Genomic DNA, 19,141 nt, shown 5'->3' with positions numbered 1-19,141 from the left:
AAGCACTTTGACTGGGTCACTGAGCTTGGTCACTGAGCAAATCATGCTGGCTTAAATCATAAAAATCGCTTTTCTCTTGCCCCATTTATTTATATTGCTGTACTTCTAGGAGTTACCACCCTACAAACAGCAGCAGACGACTGCTCCAGTTCACAGTCTGGTGTTTCAGTAGGAACACTATTCCATCTATGATCTGAGATGGGATGCTGCAATGTGAGTATATACATGTGAATACATTAGTATTCATTGGGTATTCTTTTCTAGAAAATCTAAGCCAATATTGTGAAATGCTCAGCACTTTGCTGCTCTCTTTAAAATTGGGTATTTATTTGCTGTTTATTAAGTGAACTATGCCCAAAAGGTTTACTTAAACATTTATGTACTGAATTGGGCCAATTTTTTTCAATCAAATGAAAGCGGTTGAGCAACTCCATCTCTACAAAGAGGTGTCATTCTTCAACTGATGATGCCCTGCTAAGGGTAGAACATGACGATCTTAAAAGTCTTTTCCAGCTTAGTTGATTCTATGATTCCATGAACAGAGAGCAGGACGCCAAGACCTCCATACAAGTCCTGCTGACTGCCAGGGAGCTGTGAACCACAAGCAGAGGAACACGACAGAGATCTATCATGGCCTTAAGCCCTCAACAACATTTGCCAGAGGTCATTTGTCGAAGCCCCAATTTATCACTCTGTTTTTTTTCATGATGACAAAACCAGATTGCTAAAGAAAAGCAGAGAGCAGGCCCCTTTACAGGTATATCAGCCTCTCTGTCTGTCCATTGACAGAGGTTACTCCCCATCCTCATTAGCAAAACAGCTCATCCATTGAATGTAACTTAATCGACAAATGGAGTTGTCCTTGGCAGAGTATCTTCAGTTGAAGAATGATGCCTCTTTGTAGAGATGGAGTTGCACAATCACTTTCATTTGATTGAAAAAAAATTAGCCCTATTCAATACATAAATGTTTAAGTAAACCCTTTGGACATAGTTCACTTACTTAATAAAAAAAAAATAAATATCCAATTTTAAAGAGAGCAGCAAGCTGTTGGGCATTTCACAATGATGGCTTAGGTTTTTGTCCTGGGTTCAGCAGTAGCAGTCATTTTGCTCCTTCTTAGTATCTGGTGCAGTGCTGTGGTTTTAACTTTCAGCCTGGGAACAGCGCTGATAACACCGATGTTTTTAGTTGCTGCTCAGTAATGTTCACTCTGACCAAGGACTTTCTGAGTCTCATGCTCTGCCAGGGAGGAGGGGAAGCCGGGAGGAAGCAGAGACAGGACACCTGACCCAAACTAACCAAAGAGGTATTCCACACCACAGCATGTCATGCCCACTATATAGACTGGGGACAGTTACCCAGAAGGAGTAGATCGCTGCTCGGGTCGGGCTGGGTATCGGTCGGTGGGTGGTGAGCGGTTGTATTTGCTTCCCTTGTTATTTCCCTTATCATTATTATTATTGGTGGTAGCAGTAGTGGTTTGTGTTATACCTTAGTTACTGGACTGTTCTTATCTCAACCCCTGGGAGTTACATTCTTTCGATTCTCCTCCCCATCCCTCTGGGAGCCGGGGGGGGAAGAAGTGGGGGGCAGTGAGTGAGTGGCTGGGGACTTCTGAGATCCTGGCTAGGCTTAAACCACAACAGTTTGCTGGAAAAGAATACCCAAATCCACTTATACATAAATTCAAGGCATGGTCATTTTTCCTGCAGCCTTTTAAAATATTGCTCTGGAATGTACACAGAAATGCGTGTGCTTGGTGGCAGCAGAAGGAGGAGGTTCCCTCTTCACGGTATGCGCTATCTCAGCACTATTTGGAGTACCTGTTAGTTTAATGCCTTATTCAGAGACCCTGAAGACATGGAGAAGCACTTCTTGTCTAGCAAACCCAATAAGGATTAAGCTTTTTTTAATGGGTTCTTAGCATTGCTATTTATTTATTCTATCTAGTTACAAGCATGTTACAGGGAGTGGGTTTTTTTTTCGTTTTGGTAAATCAAAAATTTTCATTCAAATGCTAATCCTGGAATACTCCTGGTTAACATTACATTTCACAGTGCACAATTCAGCTGTTTCTCAATTAAGTTCTTGCAGTCCCTCCTCTGCATCTGCCTCTTGTCCTCCACATCCTCCTATAATGCATATTGCAGCAGCTGGCTTATCTTTTCTACCTTCAACCTCAACCATTTTTCCCCCTCAACTTTTGTAAGTCCAGAACAAATCTCAGTGTTAAACCTCCACCTTTGCTGGCTCTCTGGTCCAGTCCTTCCTAACTGCATGCACATGTTGCCTGTGGTCCATGCTACAGCAGTTACTCTGCCATCCTCATAAAGGAGGTTCTGCACTGTGTGCTGACCAGCACCCCTTTGAACACCAAACATACTCCTTTGAGAGTAACCACATATGCTAAATTAGACTCTCAGTGTCATCCTCACTAGCACCCACCACAGCGGAATGTGAAGGACCAGCACTACCACTGCCAGCATTTCTCCCATCAGCAAACCCATGCAGGGCTCACGGCAGCTCAGCTTTTCTGAGGGCAGAATGCAGCCTGTATATATGTGGTTCTTGAGACAACTCATTTCACAGATTCGTGAACAGAAAGCATATCATTGCAGCTTAATCAAATTAAATATTTAAATGAAAGCAATAATTACTTAAATTTGTCTTGAGACTTAGCAAGATTAAGTCTTTGAAACATCATTTTTGGCCTGTAGGCTATAATAAGTAAGCCAGTCTCTAATGATTCAGAAAAGACTAGAGGGTTTGGGTTATCACCAACCAAGAGGTATTTATGAAAGACAATGAGCAGTGTGGTTATTAAACGGCCCTCAGACAGTACCTCTTCTTTACAGATAACTTTGCTAACACCGCATCAACCAGGCATTGACATTAAGTAAAAAAAAATCCTAGCCAAGCATTTAAATTCCCTGCCAATGTATGTGGAAAAGAGACATTTAGTGACAGAGCTGCCTGGTGGAAATCACTACAGCAAATTTCAGCTCTCATTGTAATCTGTTAATTAATGTGTTAACATATGATTGCAGCAGATCAGCAAGACCAGCACTCCTGTCAAGTCTAGGCATGCATAACACATGGCCGGCATACTCCGGGTCCAGAAAATACAGTAAGAGCACACACATTCACAGTTAATGTAATAAATCTCATGGTCCTTACGTGTACCTGGAAGGAATGCTGTCAGCTGAAATTTTTCACATGGGTTCCTTCACTGATGTCAATGGCAGGGTGACTGAATTTATGCAGGTATCTGACTCATCAATCATGAGATGGTGAAGATGGTCTCACAGATTCTGCTTGATTGTGGGCACAACTATGTTTAAGGTCACAGCTTGTAACTGCCTGTGTCTTCAAGTTGCTCAGGCTGGCATGATACCCAGCTTCTTCTGAGTTTGCAGAGAGATAACCTGGAAAGGTCATGCTTTTCTGCACTCTGAGGAGAGCAACAACTGAAACCTGGGAACAAGCAGGCTGTCAGGAGACAAACAGGAAACACAGGAGCAGAACTGCATGTTTGGTGTGGAAGAGCAGCATCAGTATGCACCCATAAGGGGCTAGCCAGCCCTTCAAATGGGGGAGCTGCTAAATGAGATATCTAGGAACTACTTCAGGCACAAGATTGATCATGGGCAGTGATGAGCCCGACTGTTCCCTGCAACAGTTACTGCTGTGTTTTTGTCTAGTCTTTCTATCACATCCTTTGAGACACCCTTCCATAGAGTTGAGAATCTTAGTTCTGGGACACTTTTTTTCTGTTAGTTAACTTTCTGTTAAATTTCTGTTCTCATTGCTCTGTCTCCTTCATGTTCAATCTTTCAACTATTAGGTGAATAAAAAAGTTGCAGGAACTTTTTATACTTCACTGAAAAGAAAATTTAATATCAATAGCATAGAAGGATATTAGAGTTCAAAATAATAAGGTAAAGCTTCTAGAGCATGTTACACACACCTTGGGCAACACCATTAGTGGCTGCTGATAATAAAATCACTGGTAGTGGTAGAGATGGGTGCTGCTATTTGTAAAGAGAATTTCTGGTCATATGCCAGATGAAAAGCACTCCAAAATGCCACAGGAATGGCATAAGGGAGGGTGACCTGGAACATCACTCCTAAAACTATATTTTTACCTTTCAACCTCAATTTATTTGCATATATTTGTAAGAAACATCTCTGAAATGGAAACATAATTCCTTATTCCTGAAGCTTGACAGAAATATCAGTGCAAAAATAAAAGATAATGCAGCAAGTTTGTGGTTAACCCTGGGACACCATTTACATCCACTGTTCTTTGCACTGGGATTGCTGCCAGGCTACCAGAAGCCCTGCACACACAGCTAGGGAAAGGATTTCTAACACTAACCATAAGGCTTAGCACACAGGCTGGAAATGGGAAGCTCTGTGTGTCCATGCTTGGGTGTGGGAATTCTCACACCGGCAGAGGGTCAGTCTTGCCTGCTGAGCACTGAGGGTGCTCAGTCTTGCCTGTTCCTTCAGGAGGAGATTCCCCTCTTCTTCAAATGACATACAATCAGAAAGCACTTATAGAATAGGGTATCAGCAGCTGCATCAATCCTTCTAGCTAAAAAAGAACCAGGATGTGCATTCACATGTCAGATCCCGATCATCCACATTGCTTAATCCTTAGGTCACTGCTGGGCCTTTGTTTTCTAGAGAATAATCTACAAGCAGCTTGCCCCATACAGCACAGATATGAGCCCGGCTTGGCCACATCCCTGACCCTCATTCAGTGCTTAGTGCAGCCACCAATAGTAAAACCAGTGGCTTCTTTGTAAGAAAGCTGACATAAGGAACAAGTGTTATTTATCAGCTTCCCAAGGATGTAAGTAACCAAAGCCATACTCTCTAGGCTTGGGTTAGAAAGCCATAAACATGCCAGACTTCAAAGACAGCTAATTGCACTCATTGTGATTTGCCTTGATCTGTGTTGTGATGTGATGCCTCTGCCTACGCTGCCAAGATCTCCAGGAATGTTAGCTCCCATATTGCAAGACTATTAAATCCCATGTCTTAAATTTATACATATATTCCTTCATTTTCTTTTATAATGTTCTTTTGGAAAACATTTCCAGCAAGTCTATCTGAAATCCCTTGCCTTAGCACCATACCAGAATGATGCAGTATGAATATCCCACCACACACAACTGGGCTGTTTCTCCAAGCCTGCACTTATGTCCTTCTTTACTTTCATGGACAACACATAGAATGGTATAATGTGGCTGAGGTGATCTGATGATGACTCACCCAGTTCAAACTGGTTGGAAAGGTTACCACAGGTTTGTCTGACTTCTTCACTGTCCCAGCCAAGAGGATAGAGGGCACAACCAGAGCCAATCAACAAACCTATGGAGAGAAAAGAAAATAGAAGTTTATACAATTGGCTTAAACACAGGCTGCCACTTGCAAAGTGTCAAACTGACATTTGGGAACCTCAGAGAAAAAAAGTAAATCTTTTCTTCTCCTAAAACCAGTAGAACGTCATTTGGACTCCTACTGCTGCATTCTGCTATACTGTTTTTACATATGGTCCGTGGCCTGGAGGCAGCTTTGGTGGTTAAGCACCAGAAGCCATCCTCAGCTTCTAGAGCTGCTACCTCAGAGCTTTTAGATGTCCCTTCTACTCTGCATAACTACTATATACACTGTTTGGAAAACTCAGCCAGGGTTAAATAGAAGATGTGTTAATGACAGCACTTACAAGCTGATTGCTTCTGATTAATTAAAACAACAGTCAACCAGGGTCTATCAGGGTTCTAGCATGAAAAGTAAACTGACAGTTGTGCTAATCTGTTGTCATCTTCCTTTGGTTTTTGCCCTTTTGAAAGCCAAGGAATAAACGTTTCATGTCACCTGATCAATTCACACCACAGGTACACACTCCACAAAGTTTTCTCAAATCATTTCAGCCAAAACAACCAAGTGCTTGAGCCATTTTCCTATTATCATGTTTGGCTTAACATTCACAGCATTTTTTGCTTTCTCCAGCCCTCATGCTGCCCCAAACAGATGTGTGTTGGCTAAGTCCTTCCCTTCACAAGATCTTGCTGGGAATCACCCGATGGGCCATGATTATTTTGCAGAAGTGGCATTTTTTATCAAACTGCATTCTCAGCTGTCACTGCAGCAGCTGCCAAAAAGCAGGGTGTTGCTCGCAAAGCTTCTTACACAGCCAGCCTAGGGAGAACATTTCAATATATGCTACAGCATTTAAATGTACCTCCTTTGTGCGAGATCTTATTTATAAGATTGGAAACAAATCACTATGTAGATAATGGGCTCGGTGCACCTGGGTGATTTTCAGGCTGTAAAGGCAAACAAGTCCTCAGAAAGTTTGCAGTGTGGTTTTGCAGTGTTGCCTTTTAAATGTTAGAGCACAGGACTGAGACAAGGTTTCAAGTTCTACAGCTGTCACTGCCTGACTCTGGGCAAGTCTCTTGACTTGACACCACCTCACTTTTCCTCTCTTGACAATGAGAATAAGGATAATGTGCTCCCTGGCAAAGCACTTCTGCTGCCATGTTCCTAGTGCAGAAAAGCCCTGGGTGTGACGACAGGCACTGTGGACATCACACCAGTTGAAGAGAAGTCTTGGGAGTCGTTAAGAATGATCCTGACTCAGGGCCTGGAGCTAGCTATGCCAGCTATTTCTACTGATAATAAAATCACTGCTAGTGGTAGAGATGGGTGCTGATCCTCAAGATGCCTAAGCTTCTTATATTTCTGATGCTACTGTAAGATACAGAAATCACCTTATTATGTCTTGACTTGCTCAAAGACACACCCGAACAAGGCACTGAAGTCCAGAAATGTATCTCATCTTCTTCCGAAAGACATTTCATGATCTTAGCATCTTAGCTCTTAGCAAAGTACCACAGCAATTCTTTTGGTGGTCCTTAGAGCACATATGCTCCTGTTTCAGCCAAATATTCATTCCTTAGATTTTCTCCCACTAAGTTCAAATCTCTTCCTGCTGCTCAAGTCTACTTCTTCCTTTCTTTGTTGAGCAGTAATTGCCATCTTGTCTCTCCATATCTACAACACATAATGGAAAACAAATCCCTAAGGCAGCCCCCTCTCAGATGGGGTATTCACCCAACAGCTATAAAGGGGGAAAAGCAACTAAGGACACATGAATGCTAGGTATTTTCAGAACTTTGTCTGACCTGGATATAGTTGCTTCTAATGTCCTTGCTAATGGCTTTCACAGTATCATCTTATTTTTTTCCCCCAGGGCCATGGAGACAGCTGGTAGAATCCATGTAAATGAGAGTCCCTTCTAATTAAATTCTCAGAAAGGATGTTTCTCAGACAAGAGAACTTAGGACAAAACTGGGTCTACATTTGTTAAAGACAGCTTCAGACTCTGAAAAAACCTGACTGATTCTCACTTGAATTGTTAAAGCAAGAAGGACATTGTGAAGTGCTGACAGCACAGGTGACATGCTAGGGATGGGCAGGACTCAATGGGGCAAGAAGGAACATCACCACTGATGATGAGAATGGCTGGGAAAGGGAGGAAGATCATCTAGATGCCAGAGATAGCCTCACAGACTGGTGGACTGTGGCAGCCCCAGCCAGTCCTGATGTGGATCTGACCCTTTCCCACACTGGCCATGGTGCCCATGACCTGCCTGGTGCCAGCCCAGGCAGACCACAGCTCAGAAGCTGCCCTGACTAAAAGTGAACCAGACTGCCTGTGCTGGTTTCGATCAATTTGTGTCCTTGAACAGGCTCTCTGGAGACCTTGCAAATGCTCAAAGGGCTCCACTGCAAGAGTTAGGGAGATGTAGGGGGTAGGAGGGAAGGCAGGCTTGCAGCTGCCTGCGTTGGACCAGATGAAACAGCAGCCAGCCCTTCCTCACAAGTAGGCCCTGGGAAAGCCTCCTGCCCAACTCTTCCAGGAGATCACAAAAGCAGCACTGCAGGCAAGTGAAAGGACTATTAGCATAACAATGCTGCCCCTCCAAACCCAGAACAAGCTCTTACTCAGCACTTGCCAATTACTCTCCTCAGGTGGCAATAGTGTCTGGTGCCCATTGCATTCACAGAGGACTGCTTGTTTTCAGCTTTATTTAGGTTTTGTTGCAGTAACCAGGTTGTTGTTTGGGCTTTTTCCCACGAATATCACTCACAGCACTTTCCACTCTGCCACCCTCCAAGCAAAGCCCATCCTCTTCCAAACATGGGTACCTGTTCACTCTGTCTGCCTCTGATGCTACACTGGATACAGCGACCGGAAGCCTCAATAACTTATTTCCTTCCTTAGCCAGACCTCTTCATCCCTCTGTCACATCTTCTCTCACATTTCTGCAAATCCATCTCTGTTAAGTCCAAAGCCCAGTTTCAGTGAAAATAAATTATGGGGTTCAGTCAAAAATTCATTAGCAATGCAATATTTTGTAAAGTTAAATTGCTCCAAAGGAGCAACTGCTTCACTTATACATAATGCTTGTCCTCAAAGCCATTCTGCACTGTTCAGCTCACAGCACCCCCCACTGTGCCTCACCATTAGCTGTGCCTCCTAGAAATAAATAAACCAAATAAGGGAAATCTAGCATGCTATGTTAGAAAACCTCCCTACCCCAGCAACATCTGACTCTCCAGTTAGCTATGGGCTTTAGCAGTGCTGTTTCACTTATAGAGTACTAGACATCGAGCACTGCAGCTTTTTTTCTGCTCACAGCCTGCATTGACTGTGATGATGAAATCAAATAGGAAACTGCCACCTAACGCCAGTGCTGCTGCCCCATGGCCTCAAAGCACCAACGGCAGCATGTTTATGTGTGAAAGACAACGTATAAAACCACTGGCAAGCTCACACACTTTGTTTAGTGAACACAAAACCTGCCAGAGACCAAAGGTGCAGCCAGGAGAACAAGGTACATTCCCATCTGAGAAAAAAGTTTATACAGGCTTGGCAGGCGGGGAAAGAGAATTGCTGTTTATGTTAGGGATAGGCTGGAGAGTATGGAACTCTGTCTGGGGACGGGTGAGCAGTAGACAGAGAGTTTGTGGGTCAGGGTTAAAGGGAGAACAGTGATGGGGGACATTACTGTGGGGATCTGTTAACAGACTGCCTGGTCAAGAGGAATCTGTGGATGAAGTGCTCTATAGGCAGATAGGAACAGCCTCACGCTCACAGGACCTTGTTCTCATGGGGGACTTCAACCACCCTGACATCTGTTGGAGTGAAGGTACGGCCCAGCACAAGCAATCCAGGAGGTTCCTCAATTGTGTGGAAGACAACTTCCTTCTGCAAGTAATAGAGGAGCCGACAAGGAGAGGTGCCATGCTTGACCTCGTGCTCACCAACAGGGAAGGGCTGGTTGGAAATGTGATGCTCCAGGGCAGCCTTGGTTGCAGCGACTACGAGATGGTCGAATTAGAGATCCTCAGGACAGTGAGAAGAACGTGCAGCAAGCTCACTGCCCTGGACTTCAAAAGAGCAGACTTTGGCCTCTTCAGGAACCTGCTTAGTAAGGTTCCATGGGATACAGCCCTAGAGGGCAGGGGGGCCCAAGACTGCTGGTTGTTATTCAAGGATCACCTGCTCCAAGCTCAGGAGTGTTGCATCCCAACTAGAAGGAAGTGCATCAGGAGGGCCAGGAGACCTCCTTGGATGGATAAGGAGCTGCTCAGGAAAATTCAAAGGAAAAAAGAGGCTTATAGAAGGTGGAAGCAGGGACAGGCGGCCTGGGAAGAATACAGGGATGTTGTCCGGGAAGCTAGGGACCAGGTGAGGAAGGCTAAGGCCCAGTTAGAATTGAACTTGGCTAGGGATGTGAAGGATAACAGGAAGGGATTCTATAGGTACGTAGCGAATAAAAGACAGACTAGGGACAACGTGGGCCCCCTCCGGAAGATATCGGGAGAACTGGCTACCCGGGATTTGGAGAAGGCTGAGGTTCTTAATGGCTTCTTTGCCTCGGTCTTCACTGGCAAAGTCTCTGACTGCACCACCCAAGTCTTGGAAGGCGAACGCAGGGACTGTGAGAATGAAGACCCTAGGCCCACTGTAGGAGAGGATCTGGTTTGAGACCATCTTAAAAACCTAAATGTACACAAATCCATGGGACCTGACGAAATCCATCCACGGGTCCTGAAGGAGCTGGCGAATGAAGTTGCTGAGCCACTGGCCATCATATTTGAAAAATCATGGCAGTCAGGTGAAGTTCCCGACGACTGGAAAAAGGGAAATATAACCCCCATTTTCAAGAAGGGGAAAATGGATGACCTGGGGAATTGCAGACCAGTCAGTCTCACCTCTGTGCCTGGTAAACTCTTGGAGCAGATTCTCCTGGAAGGCATGCTAAGGCACATGAAAAACAAGGAGGTGGCTGGTGACAGCCAGCATGGCTTCACTAAGGGGAAATCCTGCCTGACCAATTTGGTGGCCTTCTATGATGGGGCTATGAAACTGATGGACAGGGGCTGAGCAGTTGCTGTCATCTACCTGGATTTGTGCAAGGCGTTCGACACTGTCCCACACAACATCCTTGTCTCTAAATTGGAGAGACATCAATCTGAGGGGTGGACCACTCGGTGGATAAAGAACTGGCTGGATGGCCGCACGCAAAGAGTTGTGGTCAATGGCTCGATGTCCGGCTGGAGACCAGTAACGAGTGGTGTCCCTCAGGGATCGGTGTTGGGACCGGTCTTGTTCAACATCTTTGTCGGTGACATGGACAGTGGGATTGAGTGCGCCCTCAGCAAGTTTGCTGATGACACCAAGCTGTGTGGTTCGGTTGATACGCTGGAGGGAAGGAATGCCATCCAGAGGGACCTCAACATGCTTGTGAGGTGGGCTGATGCCAACCTGATGAAGTTTAACCATGCCAAGTGCAAGGTCCTACACCTGGGTTGGAGCAATCCCAGGCACAGCTACAGGTTGGGCAGAGAAGAGATTGAGAGCAGCCCTGCGGAGAAGGACTTGGGGGTGTTGGTCGATGAGAAAATGAACATGAGCTGACTTCAGTGTGCGCTTGCAGCCCAGAAAGCCAACCGTATCCTGGGCTGCATCAAAAGGAGCGTGACCAGCAGGTCCAAGGAGGTGATCCTGCCCCTCTACTCTGCTCTCGTGAGACCTCACTTGGAGTATTGTGTGCAGTTCTGGTGTCCTCAACATAAAAAGGACATGGAACTGTTGGAACAAGTGCAGAGGAGGGCCACGAGGATGATCAGGGAACTGGAGCACCTCCTGTATGAAGACAGGCTGAGAAAGTTGGGGCTGTTCAGCCTGGAGAAGAGAAGGCTGCGTGGAGACCCCATAGCAGCCTTCCCGTATCTGAAGGGGGCCTACAAAGATGCTGGGGATGGACTATTCATCAGGGACTGTAGTGACAGGACAAGGGGTAACGGGTTCAAACTTAAACAGGGGAAGTTTAGATTGGATATAAGGAAGAAATTCTTTACTGAGAGGATGGTGAGGCACTGGAATGGGTTGCCCAGGGAGGTTGTGAATGCTCCATCCTTGGCGGTGTTTAAGGCCAGGTTGGATGAGGCCTTGAGTGGCATGGTTTAGTGTGAGGTGTCCCTGCCCATGGCAGGGGGGTTGGAACTAGATGATCTTAAGATCCTTTCCAATCCTAACTATTCTATGATTCTATAAATACAGGTTTTGCCACAGGTACCAACTGACCACAAGTCTTAAAGCTGTTGTTTTGACATCTCCTTCGATGGTCACTGGTTTTCAGCTGGTTTTGGATCACCTTCAAACATTTTCCCTGTAGTGGCACATAAATGCTTGTTGTTGATTTAGGTCTATTTGCAAAACGCTTGTGTTCCCCAGTACTTCTTGAAGGCAACAGCCAGGCCAAACTCAAAGACTTACCTAGTGTAACGCTTCCACAAGGACTTAGTAAGTAAGCCAGTAAGAAAAAATTAACAAGTTTTGGTTTATGCCCTGAGGTAAGTATGAGTCTGTGTGTGTCTAATGTCCCATTGGTTTCAGCAGGATTCTTCATGATTTCAACATGGCTGATACTGCCTCGGTCTGCATGGACAGTGAAGTCAGGAACTGGCATTTCAGCTCCCTTATTTTATGCACTAGAAGTGTGGAGTATGCCTCAACGCCCATGGTGCAAATGGAACTTGGACAAAAGCCCCTCAGCCCCTTCTTTTCTGATCAATACACTCCTGTTTGTAAGCAACTGAATGTGTGGATCAGACCCTGCAAAAGCAAAAAGACTGCACACTATTACAGCTAATAATTCATATACACAGCCAATGTGTTTTATCACAGAGAATGTAGATCCTGCTGAACAGCTGCAACCTCCATTTAAAAATCTAAGCTAAATTCAAGGTCTGCAAACCCAGTGGAAATCTTTAAGCTAATTTTGCAGCTTCAGTGAAGAGCAGTTATTGGTTTAGCTCTAGAGTCACATCCTGGCCTGCCCTATAGTTATTGTATTTAGCCAGCTACAGTACCCAGGACACCACACCCATCTTTACAACTGCTTGAAATGCTTAGGATGCCTGTAACATTTCTTAAGGAAAGTTAAAAAAAAAACCCAACAAACCCAGCCACCCTGCTGTAATTACGATCATATGCCATCTTTCATTATCCGGTACAGACATTGAAAGAAATAGAAAGGGGAAGGAAATATGCAGGTCCATAAATAGCACCCTCACAAAAGGGGCTATGGTTTCCAGGTGCAAGGGACCCAGGCAATGGGACAGCGCCAGCCAGCAGTAGCGCTGCTGGTGACATTTGGCTGCTGTTTTGGGTGATGTGCCGTGCACCAGTGGAGGTGTTGGCACTTCCAGAAACCAGCTCTTCTGGAGCAGTTCTGCATTTGGGATTGAAACAGTCTCCTTGCCCTGATCCATGAAACACGACTATTGCAAATGCTGGAGCTGACTCCATGTGCTAGTGAGGCACATGAGAGAGCCACAGGGCTGACATAATGCAGCCAGCTTCAGCAGTGCAAAACTGCAATGAAGTGCTTGGCTTCAATATTCAATAAGGTCTCATTTAGCCACTATACTCTTTGCATGGTCCATGCAGAGGGCTGGATACCTTAAAAAAGTGAGTTAAAACCAGCCCGTTTGCTAAGTGAGGAGCTGCCCAAACCTACAAGTTGCAAAACTATAGAGGATGGATGCCTCAATAGTAAACTACCCAGAGTAACCCTTGTCCATCCCACACTGCCTTTTCTTTCACCCTTGCTGCAGGTAATGTGCGACCATATTTCAGTAACACCTAGCACTTGCAAGATGATGTTGTCTGTCTGGAGTGGAGCTTGTGATTGATTGAAAATAATTGCATATAACAGGTTCTGCATATGGTGGATGCAGCAGGGAAGGGACAGTAATTACATTAGTGGCTTGGCACAGATCTAGGTTTCCTCTTTGAAGCGATATATGATTTATGGCATGCAGCAATCAGCTTACTCCAAGATGTAAAATATTAACCACTATTACTATCTGCAAGAATAGCTTGGATATAGGCAAGTCACAAACAACAAACACAGAAGGATTAATGAGCCAAGAGATATTAACCAAATTTTGCCATGGGCAAAATGACTGCACTCAGACTCAATGGCAAAAGTCAATGCACAAAAATGCTTGAAAATCCCTATGGAGGGCAGTCCTCAGACTGCTGAGTTAATGGCCACTGAATACAGGACATTTGACTGGTTCCTTATTGCTGTGGCTTTAATGGAAGTCTCCACCCAAAGATCTGATGTGCCTTATATAACCAACATAGACATCACACCATAAATTAATTGTCTGTAGCTGTCCTAACAGCTCATAGCTAGCAAGTCCTGTTTTACAGACTCATCTTTTCCTCTCACTTGAGGTCACAGTGTGCCCCTGATTGCTGTATGGCTCATTCTTGTTTTGTTGTCGGCCCATTTGATCATTGCATCCTCAAAAGCCTGTTAAATAAAGCTAAACCTTCCCCATTGTCCTTTCTTTTCCTTTGAATAGGGTAAACCTAAGTAGATTATTCAGATAAATACAACGGGGAAAACCATCAGTTTGATCCATAGAGGTAGTGATGGCAGTGAATTAGGCACTTAGCTTTGGATTCAGTCTCAGGGTCTTGCTGCTAGAAAATGTATTTTCATTTGAACCAAACCCATGGTGGGTTTCCTTGATTATGGCCTTTTTAGGAGCCTTCTACATGGGCACTGGAAATTGTATTCCTTTTTTGTACATCCTCAGCTCCAGTCAGAGTTTTATACCCTATGAATGCGGTGAAAGGGACTGCCCGGGCACCATAAAGGGCCTCCTTAGCCAGCAGTTAGAGGGGGGCTGCACTGCTGTAGCATGAGGGGGCCTGGGAAGCCTCTCGAGCAGGAAGGAGCCTGGTATCATTATGAAAACTCAGTTTGTATTTCTATCTAGAAAAGTAATAGGAACAGTTCAGGCTTCATATATGTACTGCAGAGTGAAAATAAAACCAGAACCAAATGCTGCTCTCTGTACAGTCACCTTTAGTAAGAAAAATCTTCAAATTATCTTCCTCCTCACTTTCCCCCATCTTCTGCTGTTTCCCCTTTAATTTTCTGACCTGACCAAAAAGAAACCTTGCCCCTTTTTTTTTTCTTTTTTCTAGGCATGTCTAATGAACACTGCTCATCTGACAGATATTCAGACCATCTGGAGACGCTGACAGACAATAATTTGGAAGTCATCCCTTTCAAGACCATTTTAATGATGATTTTTCTTTTCACATTTTTTCTCTATCAGCCGATTTGAATCTTCAAGGATGATAGAAAGTTTTCACATTCCCATCTGTCACTTGAAGGTACAATAATCTCTACATGCAAAACAAAACCAATTTTTAGAAGCAGCACAGACTTTGACTCTCCACTTCTTGTGATTTAAAAACTCTCCTTGATGTAATGGCCTTAAAGCATTTACCTGATATAAAAGTGAGCCTACAGTATGAAAGTAAAACTGAGCTGGCACAAGAAGTTGTCTGCTGCTTTCAGACATACCTTGGCCAATGAACAATGGGGTTAAAGAAGAATTGGTTAAAAAACGTGTTGTGAAATACTTCAGAAGACACAACTTCTGAAGTCTGTGTTCAAGAAACTCTCCAGGAGCTTCAAGTAAGTAACTGCTGAGTGATAGAAATGGGTCAGAGCAGGTTCAGACAAACTTCAGAGCCTGGGCAAAGCAGCAGGACCCAATGGAGCAAAGACAGGGATGGGGTGAGCAGGGCCATGCTGGCTGCAGTCAGCCTGGCTCCAATACCTGTGGAGTCCAGCCTCAGTTCAGTGAGCGAGGGACAATGTCTTTATACTGGCAGCTCCCAGATCTTCATCCAGAAGCATTCCTTCTTTAAGGTCACATTCCTGCTGTTTCTTTCAACATCATCACTCTGTTCTATGGTTCCTCTATGGTTCTTCTGTTAGAGAAACATTACCATACCAGTCCCTTCCATTGCTGTTAGTACTTGTCGCTCAGGAAACCCAGACAAGCACCTGAGCTGGGATTTTATGAGGCTTAAACATGAGATCAACACTTTGGGCAACAGTTCTCTGTTGATTTAGTAGTCACTGAACAATTGCCTAGAATGTGAATGAATGCAATAAGGCACTCCCTTGTCTGGGTGTCCAAGCCGAAGTCCTCAGGGGCACACAAATAGAAACTACATTTATGTTGTACCAAATTTCCTCCCACTCCTCCTCACAAGGGTCATGGTATAGGAGACAGCTAGTCAGTTCAGGGTTTTACTCAGGTCAAGTATTTCTGTCATAGACTTTGCTATAGCAGGACATTAGAGGGAATGTAGACACAAAGCAAAACAAAACATAAGAACAAAGAAAAAACAAAAAAAACCAGAAAATAAAATGCTAAAACCTTCAGTTTTTCAGATCCTGCCTCCAGTAAAACTTTCGTCTTGAGTGTGATGGAAATAGTACTCATGGGGTTTCAGCCAGCTGCAAAACCCCACCACGTTTTCCCTTCTGATTCTGATCTCCAGGTTTAATTCACCACATTTGGCTTTGCTTAACTCCCCTCCATCTGACTGTCAAGCCCCATCCCTCAAATGAGACTTCTTCTGTTATTTTGGGTTACTCCACACCATGAGCACTCACTGTCTGGCAGCTGCTCTGCTCTGAACCTCAGCAAACAGCCACAGCAAAGAGCTGTCACCTGCCTGCTACCGCTTCCCCGATAAAGTAGGAAAGTCGGGCCAGTGGCAGAGGAAGCCTAAAAAAGGCATTACAAATGCCTGCCAGCATCCAGCACAGCAAAATGCTATGTCATGGGAGAGTCACAGCTCTTTCTCCCTGGCTGCGGGCACAGGGCAATGGAGGGTGCAGATGGGAGTCTTCTGACTGATGAAGCATCACTTTGCTTTGATCTTCATTTGATCAAAGGTAGTGTGCTCATTACTACAGAGGTGCTTCAGGCTCAGAGGCGGAAATCTCCTCACCCAGAGATGCTACACTGCTACCCCAACAGCTAATGGCTTTGCTCTGTTTGGCCCTGGTCATTTTTAAAGCAATTATGAAAGCTTCAGGAAAGGGAACTGAGGGCTGAGAGAAACCCAAAAGAAACACTGAAGTAGTAAGAGTGGAGAAATCAAACACAGAGCTGCCACTAAATGGAAAGTGATTTAATAAGAGCCATTTGGTAAAAGGACAAGTGACAGGACCATGGCAGCTGCTGTGACGAAAGGAAAGGTTCAGCACCAATTTTAAAGCCCTGCAAAAATAGGTGCTGCTGCAAGGGACTGCACCTCCCCAAAATTCAAACCCCTCAGAATCACTGAAAGTACTTCTTTTAACAAGATTTTATAAAGCAGCAGTAAACAGGCTTGACAGTCTGTGAAGGCCGGCACTTGATATTAAGAAATCCAAGAGTTTAATCCTATTCTATGTACACAGTAGGAGGAGTAATATGATCTTTGAGAACCAGTTGAATTACAGTGTGTAGCTGGGTATTTTACTGAAAACTCCTTTATTACCATTTATTATACAGCACTATTCACATGCAGGGGCATCAAGAGAAAGAGGTACCTGCTTGTGCAATTTATATCTTATTGGTTATGGTTAAATGAGGCTAAGGCTGGCCACGGTCAAGGTGGTGCTTGTCTGGAGGATGTACCAATTGATTGAAGAATGAATATTCACTGAAGCAGAGGCTCCAGACTAATTCCCTTACCACCAGATTACATAGTCCCTCTAACATTTTAATTCTGTCAGCCAGTGATGACACAAGTATTTGGCACAAAGTAGAGCACTCTTCAAACAGAAGCTCCACAGATCCCAGGGGATGAGAGACCAAGGTTCAAATCAGGCAAAAAAGAGAAAAAAAAAAAAAAAAAGGCTTTCACCATGGCTATTTCTCCCAACCATGAGTGTTGGGTGCAGACAATTGGATATGAGAGATTCCAGTATCACTGGGTTTTCTCCTTTGGGCCTCCTTGAATACATACTTGTTATGACCCATGGACGAGGCAAGTTGGGAAGTATAGAGATCGTGAATCTTCCATTGTTCAGACACAAAGCACTAAGCAATCTGGATAAGGCCACACTTGGCTGCTTTTGTTTGTCTAAGGGGATATTTGGAGGCATGAAAGTAATTATTGTAGTCATGATTCAGGGTTGGTCCTGCTTGAAGCACAAGGTTGGACTATATGACCTCTCAACACCCCTTCCAATATGAAAGACTTCAGGAATCTGTTTTCCATCATTCAGGAACCTCAGCTGAAGGCAGCTATGGCTCAAGTCATAGAATTATAGAATCATAGAATAGTTAGGGTTGGAAAGGATCTTAAGATCATCTAGTTCCAACCCCCCTGCCATGGGCAGGGACACCTCACACTAAACCATGTCACCCAAGGCCTCATCCAACCTGGCCTTGAACACCGCCAAGGATGGAGCATTCACAACCTCCCTGGGCAACCCATTCCAGTGCCTCACCATCCTCTCAGTAAAGAATTTCTTCCTTATATCCAATCTAAACTTCCCCTGTTTAAGTTTGAACCCGTTGCCCCTTGTCCTGTCACTACAGTCCCTAATGAAGAGTCCATCCCCAGCATCTTTGTAGGCCCCCTTCAGATACTGGAAGGCTGCTATGGGGTCTCCACGCAGCCTTCTCCAGGCTGAACAGCCCCGACTTTCTCAGCCTGTCTTCATACAGGAGGTGCTCCAGTCCCCTGATCATCCTCGTGGCCCTCCTCTGCACTTGTTCCAACAGTTCCATGTCCTTTTTATGTTGAGGACACCAGAACTGCACACAATACTCCAAGTGAGGTCTCACGAGAGCAGAGTAGAGGGGCAGGATCACCTCCTTGGACCCGCTGGTCACGCTCCTTTTGATGCAGCCCAGGATACGGTTGGCTTTCTGGGCTGCGAGCGCACACTGAAGTCAGCTCATGTTCATTTTCTCATCAACCAACACCCCAAAGTCCTTCTCTGCAGGACTGCTCTCAATCTCTTCTCTGCCCAACCTGTAGCTGTGCCTGGGATTGCTCCAACCCAGGTGTAGGACCTTGCACTTGGCATGGTTAAACTTCATGTCACATGCATGCACATAGGACTACTTGCATTTCAGCTGGGTAGCCCACCTGGAGACCAGGTCCTGCTCCAGAACAGCATGGGTCTTCCTTTCTAGGTGCTCAGATGGCACAGGACATATCACACCTACGGAGATGCCTCTGTAGCAGCAATTGAATTGAGACCCTTGTCACTAGAATCAATGGAGTCTAGAAGATATTTTTCTCACCCTGAAGAATACAGACACACAGGTCTATGACTAGGACACATCTAAGTTCACCTAACTCTAAGATAGCAAAGACATTCATATGAGACTGGCAGACATGACACATTGCCAGTAGGGAAAGACAGATGCTCCTGGGCTAGCAGCTGGAGGTGGGATAGCTGAGAGCATCTCAAATGGCACTGGACACTTGTAGGTCAGTGATTGAACTGTGCTCCACTGGCAGTATTGAGTTAGAGTGGGATTTAGTCCCTCAAATATGTCACCTTCTGTCAGATTAAGTGCTGTTCATTACCCTGCTTGGCCTCTCCAGAGCAATGCAAGATTCCCGTAAGTCCTCTGTCCTACCTGCCAGCCCATACAGAGGTCTTGAAGACCCTAGGGTATCTCTAACAGTGTAAAGCATCTAGATTCA

General features: G+C 44.9%; 1 protein-coding gene across 1 annotated transcript in view; it reads right to left on the bottom strand.

Annotated features, from left to right (window-relative positions):
* The window catches only part of LHFPL6 (LHFPL tetraspan subfamily member 6), a gene marked incomplete at both ends in the record, with an annotated part of 143,725 nt that overhangs the window by 9,540 nt on the left and 115,044 nt on the right, over positions 1-19,141 (bottom strand). Inside the window, one exon of the mRNA XM_080612156.1 lies at positions 5,284-5,382. Coding sequence (XP_080468282.1) covers positions 5,284-5,382 — 99 coding nt within the window. The remainder of the gene's footprint in view (positions 1-5,283; positions 5,383-19,141) is intronic.

Source organism: Psittacula echo (assembly GCF_963264785.1).
Source record: "Psittacula echo genome assembly, chromosome: 3".
NCBI lineage: Eukaryota > Metazoa > Chordata > Aves > Psittaciformes > Psittacidae > Psittacula > Psittacula echo.
This window is presented reverse-complemented; position numbering and strand designations above follow the sequence as displayed.